General features: G+C 40.7%; 1 protein-coding gene across 1 annotated transcript in view; it reads left to right on the top strand.

Moving 5' to 3' along the window:
- nav1a (neuron navigator 1a) overlaps window positions 1-11,685 on the top strand; it is a 152,987-nt gene extending 141,302 nt beyond the window's left edge. The window contains exons 19-34 of the mRNA XM_079587474.1: window positions 1,111-1,222; window positions 1,301-1,419; window positions 3,192-3,376; window positions 3,556-3,718; window positions 4,793-4,997; window positions 5,114-5,211; window positions 5,298-5,393; window positions 5,603-5,771; window positions 8,134-8,369; window positions 8,473-8,627; window positions 8,788-8,859; window positions 9,030-9,226; window positions 9,446-9,564; window positions 11,149-11,355; window positions 11,444-11,527; window positions 11,623-11,685. Coding sequence (XP_079443600.1) covers window positions 1,111-1,222; window positions 1,301-1,419; window positions 3,192-3,376; window positions 3,556-3,718; window positions 4,793-4,997; window positions 5,114-5,211; window positions 5,298-5,393; window positions 5,603-5,771; window positions 8,134-8,369; window positions 8,473-8,627; window positions 8,788-8,859; window positions 9,030-9,226; window positions 9,446-9,564; window positions 11,149-11,355; window positions 11,444-11,527 — 2,217 coding nt within the window. The 3' untranslated portion in view covers window positions 11,623-11,685. The remainder of the gene's footprint in view (window positions 1-1,110; window positions 1,223-1,300; window positions 1,420-3,191; window positions 3,377-3,555; window positions 3,719-4,792; window positions 4,998-5,113; window positions 5,212-5,297; window positions 5,394-5,602; window positions 5,772-8,133; window positions 8,370-8,472; window positions 8,628-8,787; window positions 8,860-9,029; window positions 9,227-9,445; window positions 9,565-11,148; window positions 11,356-11,443; window positions 11,528-11,622) is intronic.
- The last annotated feature ends 1,678 nt before the right edge of the window (window positions 11,686-13,363 follow it).

Genomic DNA, 13,363 nt, shown 5'->3' with positions numbered 1-13,363 from the left:
TATCATCAACAACATTGTAATAATACATAATAATAATTTCCAACCTATCCCTTGCTGCCACTGAAAAAAAAAAAAAAATCCCTACCGACCCATGACCTCAACTGACAATCAACCGGAACCAAACTTTTTTTTTAATGCCTAACCATGTATTTATATTAAAATCTGATTCGCAAACATTTTAAATTAAAACTTAAAATTGACCAAAAACAGCAGACTCATACCTTTTCTTTTGCATTTAAATTTTAATACAAATCCTGTAGATAGATACACTTGATGTATCAGGGACCTGATGAAATCCATGAATACAATAGTTCACAAACGGTAAAATAATAATAATAATTGCATATGGCAAGCACCACTTTTTTTTTCTTTTCTTTTTTTTTTTAAGTTATGTTGCCTCTGCTAATCATATCATAATTTAAATTCTCAGTTTCACAAAAATATGCACTAAAACAGATTGTGTGTAGTAGCTATAGCTTAATTTTGCACCGATTTTTTTCAATTGTTTATGTTGCCCCCCCAAACAAGCCAAATGCCCCCCCGAACATGACATCCTGGTAACCCCTCTGGTCTTCAGGTTGGACCGTATGAAACATATTTCCCAAACCTCAACTGTCCTTTTACTGCCCAAAAGCTACATGTAGGTCCATATGTGTAACCACATAGAGTCACTGAGAGTGAAAGAGCGTATTTGGGTCAAATTATGACTGAATGGAGGTTGGGGGTTGCTGGCTTTTCTATACGTTCCAGACGTTCATGGCACATTGCCCTCTGTGAAAGAGGCAGTCGGTCTAGAAAGCGAGTCAGTGACCCGGATTCATCGATTCATTACAGTAACTGTGACCCATATGTTCCAGTGATTCAGAGAAAGCAAATGATGTTGAGGTACCAGTGATGCACAGCTGTAGGTCTACGTTTTGTAGACGTCCCCGTGGCTACGTCTGCTGTAAATGTCATTGGTCAAGTGCAGGCAGTAATGTATTGTCAAAGCAGAAGTTAACCTACATTTATTTGGAAAACAATCAGTAGAAGCGCTTTGGGGAATGTTGTTTCAATGTTGATGCTTTAAATGGATGAGCACAGAATAAATAAATCCGTATTTCTTTACAGGACAGTGAATTAACAGACCTGAGAGAAACAATCGAGAACCTTAAAACCAAGAACATGGAGGCACAGGCCGTCATCCAAGTCGCCCTCAATAACCCTGATGTTTCCCCCAAAGGTGAGGACAGGACAAATGTTTTATCTCAATATACGATTATTATGTTACCAAACAAACATCCTTTATTCCTTCTCTCAGAGTTTCGAATCAGGAGGCAGAACTCATCCGAGAGCATCTCTAGCCTGAACAGCATTACCAGCCACTCCAGTGTGGGCAGCCTGAAAGACGATGCCAAGAAGAAGAAGAAAAAGAGCTGGGTAAGCGGAAAAAACAGGAGCCGTTCTTTCTCCGACGGAATTACTGTGGATATTATTATCTGCGAGCGCGTAACCATAGTTGTCATGTATTCTTCTTTTGTAAATCTCTAAGGTCTCTGAAGTCTCTCTAAGGGGAATGTTCTTTCTTGTTATGTCTTGTTTCTAACCGTTCTACAAAGCTCCGTGTCCACTGGTTTCCATTGGTACAGCCACTGCAGCTTATACTTTCATATGTGTAAACTATTATATGTTACAACAGTAAAGGGGTGAATTCACTAAGCAAATAGCAAATGGTATTTAAGTGCAAAAACTAAATAAAATTTGCACCTGGAAAACAGTGTTGTGTCCAAAATGGCATACTCTATGCACTTGTACTATTCACTATGTACTCAACCATCTAGTCACCAATGTTGGATGACAAAATAACCATATAAAATGCATACACTAGACTCTTACAGACAGTTTAGTGCATGAAGTGTCCAACATTCCACACTTTTTTGGTTAAATAAGTGCATCATTCGGGTGGACTTTTTCTTTTTGGAATTTTCATTGTGATAGAATAGTGGACAAGTAGGCAAATTAGGATGCAGCTTCTAAAAACTGACAAGATGGGAACCAAAAATTTGCACCATGACTTGAATTTATTAATTTGCTTTAGTCCGTCAGGCATGAAAACAGCTAACAATGTGGTGCAAATGAACTGCTCTATCTGTGGTCACAGTTCATTCTTAGTGAATTCCCTCTAGAATGCCTAATTTACCAATCCTGTAAACATGTGGAAATACTGTGAACGTTTAGTGTGGCTATGGCTATTGATGAAGAAGAACATAAAAGAAAGAAATTATTGAATACTGCTGCACATGAACGTAGCTACAGCTAAACACTCGCACTAACTACAGCATGTTGAGAAAAACACTTCGCATGTTGAAACTATCTTACAGCTGTTCAGTATTTTATCTGTTTCAAGGCTGTAAACTCATTTATGGAAATTTTTACTTTTTTTACTCTAAAATTTTACTCTAAAAAAACTTTATTTTACTCTAAAAAAACTAATAACATATTTCTTGCTTCAGCTTTCTTGCATAAAATAACACTGGTAATTTTCTCTAGTTTATAGTCTTTTTTCAGTTGTTTAATTTTTTTTAATAACGGTTTCAATTAGTGCACTATCACTCAAAAGTTGATGGTCAGTATTATAAAAAAAAATTAAGATATTAATACTTTTTTTCCAGAAAGGATGCAATTAATTGATCAAGAATAACAATAAAAGCATGTATAATATTACAAAAGGTTTCTATTTCAAATACTGCTGTTCTTTTGAACTTTCTATTCATCAAGAATCCTGAAAAAAAGTCACTTTTCCACAAAAATATGAAGCAGCACAACTCTTTTCAACATTAATGATAATAATAAATGTTTTTTTTAGCATAAAATCATCATATTATAATTATTTCTGAAGGATCATGTGACTAAAGACTGGAGAAATTATGCTGAAAATTTAGCTTTGATCACATAAATAAATTGCATTTTAATATATATATTACAATATAAAATGGTTATTTTAAATTTCAATAATATTTCACATTATTACAACATTTTACTGTATTTTTGATCAAACAAATGCAGCCTTGGTGAGCAGAGACGTCTTTATCTTTCGTACAATAGTGTAAATGAATGAACTTCACTAAATTAATAAACATATTTTTTCAGAATAAACAAACACTTGTATAATGTGCTTGAAGTTCTCTGTCTTTCTCTGGATTTATCTGTAGTTGCGGAGCTCTTTTGGAAAGGCGTTCAGCATAAAGAAGGGTGCTAAAGGTGGCTCGATGTACTCTGATATTGAAGAGATCACCACTCCAGATTCTTCTGCCCCCAATTCACCAAAACTGGCCCATGAAGATGGAGAGAATCCGCCCCCTTCCCTCCAATCCAGCCAATCAGCAATCTCCTCTGTGTGAGTAAAGTTTTAATAGTTTTTAATAACAAATTTAATAGTATAGGGGGGCAAGAGAGGGCGATTTCACTTTTGGGTTTCACTTTATTTAGATGGTCCCTTAACACATTCTGTTGACTATAAGTAACGTTGCACCTACACGTGTAATCACATTTAAACCCATAATGACGTTGTAACAGGATCCATGAAAGTAACGAGGAAAACGAGAGCGATGAGAAGGCGGTATCGGATCTGCGGTCTGAGCTGTGGGAGAAAGAGATGAAACTGACGGACATCCGGCTAGAGGCGCTGAGCTCGGCCCACCAGCTGGAGCAGCTTCGAGAGTCCATGAACAACATGCAGGTTAGGAACTTTCTGCTACTGTCACATTTACCTTCGTTCAGGAAATTTTCACGGGCAAGATCAAGTCATTTCAAAAGGAATCCACACCGTCTGGAATTTTGCATGAGGGTGGAAGATTTCCTAATACAATTCATGCAAATTTGCCAAGTTGACCAGCAGAAAGCTGCTTGGTTTGAGAGTGACTTCTGTGTAAGCTTCATACTGTACATTGCAACACTATTGACAATAGACCATTTTTGCCTACAAAATGTTGCTATTTTGCACTAGAACCATGCATAAATTAACTGCAGTTAATGGGCCCTTTCATACACCTGCGCAATGCGGCGCCAGGCACGACGCAAGTGTTATTTGCTAGTTTCAGCCTGACGCAGTTATCATTTTCACGTCCTGTTGGTTAAATAGCAAATGCATTTGCGCCCAACTGTGCGCCCATGGGCATGCTGGTCTGAAAATGAGGTGTGTTCAGGCGCGTTGTTGGCGAGTTGCTATTTTGAGGCAACTGAAATAGACTGCACAATGTTTTTTTTTATTTTGTTTTAAAGAGCGAATTAGTAATGTGCACCTATAAGTGGGTGCACAGCGCGCGTTCACTTTATCCCGTAGATGGTCTGCTTGCGCGTTTTAACCTCGCACATGAGCAGATCTGTTTCCTCGCTAGAGAAGCTTTCAGTTTTTCCGCTTGCAAATTCCGTCATGTAAATAGCGAATCCGCCATGGCGTGAGCCGAGTACAACTGGCTTTTAACTGGCACTAAGTGCACTTGCGTGCGCTTTAGACCATGCATTTAAATTGTCGCCCAGTGAGTTTGCATGTCAAGCACTGCTAAAGCCTGGAATACACTACACGACTTTTAAAATCTGAACGGATTATACAAATATCTGTTTTGAAATTCTCTGACTGAATGGAATCAGAGTCTAAAGCTAAAAAATCAGACTGTGTGCTCATCGTACACTATGCAATTTTCTGTGATATCTGGCAACCCAGACTGCAAATCAGGGCAAAAATCTGAACAACAGCCGTGTAGTGTGTTCTAGCCTTAAGAGAAAAAATATATAATTCAGTTTGTCATTGCAGATGATGGTGGAGAGTCTGAAGGCAGAGAACGACCAGCTGAAAACAGGAAGTGCTCCGTCGTCCCTTGTCCTGCCTTGCGGCCCACCTTCTACTTCCACCTCCCAGCCCTCTGGCCTCGCCAGCCTCCTGAACTCCAACCAAAGCAAACCACCCATGAGCCTCACCAAGTCCTTCAGCCTCTGCCTCAATGAGTGCTCCAACCCTGGTGAGTTCACTAGTTATGCCATCTGATATTTCGGGGCAATTAATAAAAGTGAAAGCTTGCATCTCATATCTAACCTTAGCAGATTGAGTCAAATCATTTTTTCTATCTATTTTTAGACGTTGCTCCTATGGAGTTACTGAGCCTGTCATCGCAGAGGGACGAGGGCTTTACACGTGTTGTGGTCCGTATTGCTGACCAGCAAGTGCCCAGCGAGGTGAATACATGAAAACATATTTTAAAATGCTTTATACATGAATATTAGATCATATTGCCTAAATATTCAATGTGATGTACAACCAGGAGGTGAGGCAGCAGGATTTCTACATCGGCTCAGTGAGAATTGATGGGAAAACTGAGTGGTCAACGTTAGACACAGACATTTCCACAGCTTTCAGGGTGAGAGCTCGTTCTGTAGCTTACACATTTTTAAATGTATGCAAAGATCATTTAGTATGCACAAAAGATAGTAATAATATTTTAGTATTACCATGAAATAATTGTATTATCATGAATTATCAAGAAAATAATACCATGGAATTGCTGTTGATATTTAATGGCAAACATATTGTACTGCTTATAATGTGTTCTTTGTCTTCAAACATTAGGACTACATTTCCCTGGTGGATCCCAGTACAAGTATGGGACTGTCCGTCGACTCTATCCACAGTTACGCTATTAATCAGAGCAGGAGAGTGCTGGGAGCCGAGGCTCCTGAAAGTTCACCCTGTGACTGTTTAATAAAGGGTTCTGGACTCATCAATGTCACCCTCAAAGGTAAAAAACTCACAATTTCAAACTCTGACTCTCTCCATCCACTTTTTTAACACCTCATCTCGGCACAACGTGGTGTTGTCATTTTCGAGTCCTCACTGAAAGTGAAAAGCTGTGTTAATTGACAAAATCACAGGCTTCGGAACAGATCATATGTTTATGCTGTTTCAGCGCCATTAAAGGTAGTCGTTTACTTCAGACATGCTGTTAACTCTTTCCTCCCCATTGACGGAATTTTCCGTCTTTCTGTGCTTTCACTGTTATACGGTAGGGGGGCGCTATGAGACATCTTCTGAAAGAATTCAGAATCTCCTGATCAAAAGACATGTGAAGAAACTAGTGCTGTGTTGAAAAAATCGATTCACCAATTCTAAATCGATTTTCATATTAATTTCTAAAGATCGATCCGTAACTCAGAGGATCGATCTAATAACAGGCCTACATTTTCCCCATAAACACACTGAGACACGGCGACCGGCGGCGCTGCTAATGCGGTTTCTCTGAATCCACTTGTTGACAAGAAAGGAGGAATGAATCGTTCACATAGCACGTTTTTTGCGCGTGCAAATTCGTTTTTCCAGGCGCGCCTCTGTTCATGGTTGCATAGCAACGGCAGACGCAAAGGGAAAGCACGCGCTTGTTGAGAGGAGAAAGCGGTGCAAACTCGTGCAAACTGCGCTCTCCATGATGACGAGGAAGTATCATCAAATAATTAATTGATTTCTAGCCCTTGCATTAGCTTTACTACTAGATATATTCATTGAGATGAGAAATAAAAAGCCGCCCTGTACAGCTATGATGATCAGCTGTTCGGCCGAGCTTTCCATGTTGTTACGGAAAGGCCGTAACAGGCTTGTTTTTGTCACATGACCTGTTGAGATGCATTGAAGTCAAGGGGGTAATCCATCCGCCGGAAACTGAAGCCTCCGCGGGCGCCGCCATTGTAGCAGAACTTCACCTGCTGTTAGCATTCCATTGACTCCCATTCATTTTTGCGTCACTTTGACAGCGAATAACTTTACATCTGAGGCGTCCAAAGACTCCATTTGTCCATTATTTATTTCTAAAGAAACTCGACAATGTATAAAAGGCTCCATTACCTTGTACCTTACGTTATGGCCCCGTAGAAGCCGTTTTTGTAAAAATAGGCTAACGATTGCGTCATAACTCACGCGACTCTCTGTCGCACGGTAGAGAAATTACCGTATAGACCGGCGTAGAAGCTCGCAGGCAATCGGGGGAACGTGGAGGCATTAAGTCCGATAAAGTGAAGGGAGTAGCCCACAGAGAGTGATAAAGTTGATCCTGCTGCTAGCTCATGGACAGCTAATACTCACGCTCTCCGTCTCTGCGAGATTCGGAAGGGAATGATTCAGATTTCTCTCCGCACAGCTACTAGAAGACTGACAGCTGTTAGACACGTTGCTCACGTGTTCAAGCTCAGTTTGAGCCTGCGCAGTTCGCCTGGCGATCAGGAAGTGAGTGCTTCAAATGGGCTTCACTTTTCTCCGTTGAAGTCTATGGGGTCGCTGTGTCCATCTTATATACTGTCTATGATTGAAGTGCTTCTCACTGAATTTGCACGCGCATAAAACGCGATATGTGAACGGCCCCTAAACTGGTATCGTGTGCGGTTGTATCTAAAAGGCCTTTTAAATATGAATGCAGTTTTGGATTAAATAAAAGGACAGTCAATTAAGTCAAATAAAACACGTTTTATCTCCTGTTTAGTTGGTAACACTACATTAAGACACCATTCATTAACATTAATGCATTATCTAACATCAATACATTGAGTGAACAATAAATTTTTACAACATTAATGTATGTTTGTGAATGTTATTTAATACAAACACTTGATTGTTCATGAACAGTTAAAACTTTTGATTTAAAAAAATTGAGATCGGATCAGATCGGATCGAATCGGATCGAATCGGATCAGATCGGATCGAATCGAATCGAATAATGATAATCGATTCAAGATCTTGAGAATCGGAATCGAATTGATTCTTGAAATTTGAATCAATACCCAGCACTAGAAGAAACAGAAAAAAGTGATGGCCTATGAGAGCAAATGCATATGAAAAATAACACGATCATCATTTACCAGCATATAAATCCAAAACTGCCAAATGTTACAGAATTAAATGTCGACCCAGGACGACAGGACTGTAAAGCTTTGGGGGTGTTGATGAACTCGATCTACTTCATCTATGTTTTGATCAATGTTCTGAATCCCATGACCCCCATTCTGTTTACTAGATGTTTCTCCTTCCTGTTTTAATTGTTTGCGTCTTTAGTTCTTTAGATCTCTTTGGCACTTCTTACTGACCTCTGATTCACCTAATCTTGCTGTTTGTTCCAGGTGTTAAGGATAAATGTGTGGATAGTCTGGTTTTCGAGACGCTCATCCCCAAGCCAATGATGCAACACTACATAAGTCTGCTTCTGAAGCACCGGCGGCTGGTCCTGTCGGGCCCCAGTGGCACAGGGAAGACCTATCTCACCACCCGTCTGACTGAGTACCTGCTGGAGAGGAGCGGCCGTGACCCTGGCCCGGGCCTTATCACCACCTTCAACATGCACCAACAGACCTGCAAGGTGAAGAATGGAAATCACACTTTCAGACAAGCTGAGCTCCTTCCCCACTGATTTGTGTTGCAAGCAGTTGTAAAGCCTCACTTTTTGGTCTTCTCTCCCTCAGGACCTCCAGTTGTACCTGTCTAATCTGGCCAATCAGATTGACCGTGATTGTGGCACTGAGGACATTCCATTGGTCATTATCGTGGATGATATTAGTGATGGGTCCTCCATCACCGATCTGGTCAATAGTGCGCTGACCTGCAAATATCACAAATGGTGAGTGAGGAGAATCATTTAAGGAAGTGGTAGTGATAAGGGAGAATCTCTCAAAATCATGATCTTAATTCAAGGCGAATGAAATATATATTAAATATAATTTTGGGAAGAAATATGACCTGGACTTTTTAAAAGTATTTTTTTTGGATATTTATTTCAGCCCGTATGTCATTGGAACCACCAATCAATCTGTTAAGATGTCGTCAAATCATGGCCTGCATCTCAGTTTTAGGTAAGTTCCTCATTTCTTTAGCACTATTTTATTCCAGTTTGTGTAGTAAGGTCAAGTAAAACCTAATAGAATTGTACCTGATCTTACAATAACATCCTCATAAAGAAATTTAAAATACCAAATCAATATTCCAAATGTACTTCATTTGTGATTTTTCCATTCATCTGAAGAATGATCACCTTCTCTAACAACGTGGAGCCTGCAAATGGGTTCCTGGTGCGGTACTTGCACAGGAAGTTGATCGAGACGGAGAATGACAGCAGGGTTCACAGCGCTGAGGTGCTGAGGGTTCTGGACTGGGTTCCTAAACTCTGGTACCATCTCCATACCTTCCTGGAGAAACACAGCACCTCAGAATTCCTCATAGGTACAGCTTTAAACGTTCTGCATATCTGATCACAAATTGAATGAAAAACATTATTTAACAGTTTATATTTTGTGGTGGAGATATAATATTAGCAAATTCATCTGTGCCACACACTACCTTTTAGAGGTCATGGTTTAGTTTTAGCACAGCATTAGTTTTAGCACAGATCAAAGCCAAGTTTCCAAAAAAAGATCTTAGCTATGGCTCTTGTCTCCACAGGTCCCTGCTTCTTCCTGTCTTGTCCAGTAACTTTAGCAGAGTTTCGCACCTGGTTTATTGACCTCTGGAACCAGTCCATTATACCTTATCTTCAGGAGGGAGCTAAGGATGGTGTGAAGGTAAGCTATTGTTCACATAGGCCAGCGTTTTTCAACCCTGTACCAGGAGGTTCCCCAACAGTACACATTTTGGATGTCTCTCTTATCTGAACTGTCCATTTCAGGTCTTTTCTAATGAGTTGATTCAGGTGTGTTTGATAAGGAAGAGTTTGTGTACCTCCAGGAAAAGGATAAGAAAACACTGACATAGGAAACTAACTACTAAGCAGGGGTGTCCAATCCTGCTCCTGGAGGGCCACTATCCAGCAGAGTTTAGCTCCAACCCTATACAAATACACCTGAACCAGCTAATCAAGGTCTTCCGGATCATTCAAAATGTCCAGGCATGCGTTTTGGAGATGAGCTCTGCTGTAAGGTGGTCCTGCTCATAAGTAACACATAAGTGAAAAACACGTCATAGGGAGCAACATCTTTAAAGGTGCAGTAAGCGATTCCTGAGAAATGCTGTTGATTTTTAAAATCACTAAAACAAACACACCCCTACCCAAAAGGATCACACCCCTATCTTGATAGCCCCGCTCCCAAAATGACAAAAACAGGCACCCTTACTGCTGATTGGCTACAACTGATTGGTGCTCAGTCCGATCTACTTTCAACAGCATTTCTCAGAAATCGGTTACTGCACCAGTGTACCTTTAATGGTCACTTATGTGCACCATACAAATAGTGCAATAGACTCTACTAACACCCCCAGTTGATTTTAACACAGTATGTTTCTAAGCTAACAAATGTATGCTTATAACCTTGTTTTTCCCTAGATTCTGACCAACTTCATCTTGGTGTTTTCTTGGTGTTTCTTTACTGAACTTGTATTAAAGCATTATGTAATCCTTGCTGAAAAAAATACTGCTTAATAGGGCTGTGTGATTAATCGTAATTGATTTTCGATTTTGACTTCCAACGATTGTGAAAACAATATAATCTATGTGATACGATTATTTTGCCGCTGCCGCATTCCGTCCCGCGCACCTTCCTTTCCTTCACAACGGTGCACTTTCATTCCTCCCTAAAAGCCCAAACTTGACACCAACATCAGCCAAATAAGTATTATAAAATGAAGTCTATTGTTGCTAAATTGTGGGACGTGCTTGATATCAAACAGAGTTATTAAAAGTGTTTTAAGCTACGAAAGAGATACTGTTTCCTAGGCGGTTTCCTAGATCCGAGGAACGCACATAAGCAAAGTAGACTGGGGCTCATATCATGAAATAAGACTGATCATATCACCCACCTATAATCGTGTTAAATAATCGTGATTTCAATATTGAGCAACATTTTTACCATAATCGAGCATCACTACTGCTTAAGCCAGTTTGTTGGTTGTTTGTTGCGCTAGCCTGGTCGATCTGCTGTATCTATCTGTTTCACAGGGTTTTTAGATCAATAAATCTGGTTAAAGAGTTTATTCTACCTTAAAATTGGGCCAAAATGAGGCAGTTCACTACGATTAAGAACAGAGCTTACCTGCTGCTAAAACAGTTTTTTTCTTCTTCTGTGAATCAAATGACACTTTTAATGTTATTGTGTTGAGTCATAGTGTAGTGGAGTCTTGGAGCTCAATCTCTGCATTCATATATATTTTAGGTCCATGGTCAGAAAGCAGCGTGGGAGGATCCAGTGGAGTGGGTGAGGGATACGCTGCCCTGGCCTTCAGCTCAACAGGACCAGGCCAAACTCTTTCACCTCCCTCCACCAACCACCGGCCCCAACGCTGCTTCAACACTCCAGCAGACCAGTGACGACAGGTCCAAAAAGGACACGTCCCTTCCCACCATGGAGTCCGATCCACTGGTGAGTGTCCAGTACAGCTATACCTGAGCCTGTGTGAACAGTTCTGCATGTGTTCTGACGAGCTGTCCATGTTCTGTCCCTCATTCAGATGGCGATGCTGCTGAAACTCCAGGAGTCTGCCAACTACATCGAATCGCCGGAACGGGACATTTCAAGCCACCCCACATTCTAGGTTGAGCTAAAAGACTTGAGAGCTCGCTAATGGCTAATGCTGTTTCAAAACACTGTTCTGTACAGCTGATTTGCACCTCCTGTCTCCTTCAAAAGGTTTGAGAGTGTCGAGAAGAGGAACTCTCAAGGACATCCAGGTCAAGGCAGACAAAACTCTCAGCCTGAAAGAAAAACAGAAGAACTGATCATGCCAGATCTGAGCGATAATCTTTTTTGCACTGTTGTCTTAACCGGTCCTTCCTTTGCTTATCTAACCTGCAAGTTGCATGGCAATACTTGCAACTGAGGATTGTGAAGATTGGATGATTGTGAAGATGAGATGTTCTTGTCTACCGAATTGGAAACAAAATGTGCTTCATATTTGTTTGATTTGACTTTTGTTTAGGTAATATCTGTCCATTTGGACCAAAAATCTATTTATTCTTATTTGCAAGAGTGCCGACACTCCATCCTCAAGATCAAGTCGCCTGAACCCTGTACACAAAGATGCGGTTACATTTAGACCAACTCGCATGGATGCAAAATATAATGTACAAGATGGTGCTTAGAATTCAGCCTTAACTGATGTCCCTCCATATATCATGAAGTCAGTTTCATTGCAATCGGAAAATAACTATATATTACCTCAGTTTGCATAGTGATGCAGTTTCAAGGTGCAGTACATACCCGTAACCACGTTGCTTTTATTCCTATCAAACATGCAGACATGAAGGAGACAGATGTAGACTGTAGATCTCTGTGATGATGCACTTTGATTTGTAGCTTTCAAGCAAGAGCACTGACTGTTGCAGCAACAAAGCCTACAGGATTCACTTGTTTTTAATGAGGGTTGGAGGCGGCATGAGCGACAGAGACTGTTGGCGATGGACAAGGTTGAGCAAAGGTTTAACTATATGCAAATGTGACATTACCATTGTGAGAGTAGACAGTGAAGCTCATACAATCTGCTGCTCGATATTGCTGGTTACTCACTGTCTACGAAAGTTGCTGAATTTTGATGGCACTTGGATATGGAGCAAAAGCAGTGGGGCTCGTGTGATCTACCGCCTGATACAGTTGGGGGCAACCTCAGGTGATTTAATCGCTAGCAGTAATAACAGGTGCTTTTACTGGTGCATGGGAGCAGTATGCAACTTCTTACTTTCAGTAATCGTGCATTTGACTTTAAGGCCTGGGTATACTTCATTTTCTACGTTAAGCCCAGTCTCACACACAGCCCAGACAACAACATAGTGTCGGCCCAGATCCGGCCCACATCTGGTATGTGTGGATTCCACGTGTACCAGATGTGGGCCAGATCTGGGCTGAGCATGCAAGCCTTTCAAACGATGCTCTTTTGAGTGTGTAATGATGATGTTAATGGACCTTTACTGCTCAAATCACTTGTGCATGCGCTGTTATTGGCAGACACAAAATCAATGGACTATGGAGATTGTGACCCGAGCTGGAGCAGAACGTAGACAAGGGAAGTATATTTTGGGCTTTAGTTCCAATAGCCAAGGTGCTCTAGATAATTGAAGGCTTTGTTCTCACTGACACCACAAACCCGATCGCTTGCTGATGTCATTGCTGTAGCAACTAATGTAGGCCCTGTTTCCACCAGGTATTAACGTAGAGATCACTTGTGTTTGGATTATGTTGAGAAACTTTTGGGCACGCACTACATAACTTTCAGTGCAGTGCATGAATACTGTTTGAATGAATGAACCCGTGTTATGCGGCTTATAAGCAAATGAGAATATAAAGGATACGGATGGCAGCTGCAATTTAAATCGTAATCAATTTGTTTTGGTACAATGCAGAGAAGTACGCCGCATTCAGGACGAATGAGCGTTTA

This window comes from Phoxinus phoxinus (genome assembly GCF_949152265.1).
Source record: "Phoxinus phoxinus genome assembly, chromosome: 18".
NCBI lineage: Eukaryota > Metazoa > Chordata > Actinopteri > Cypriniformes > Leuciscidae > Phoxinus > Phoxinus phoxinus.
Note: the sequence above shows the minus strand (reverse complement) of the source record. Positions and strands in the feature narration are given on the sequence as shown.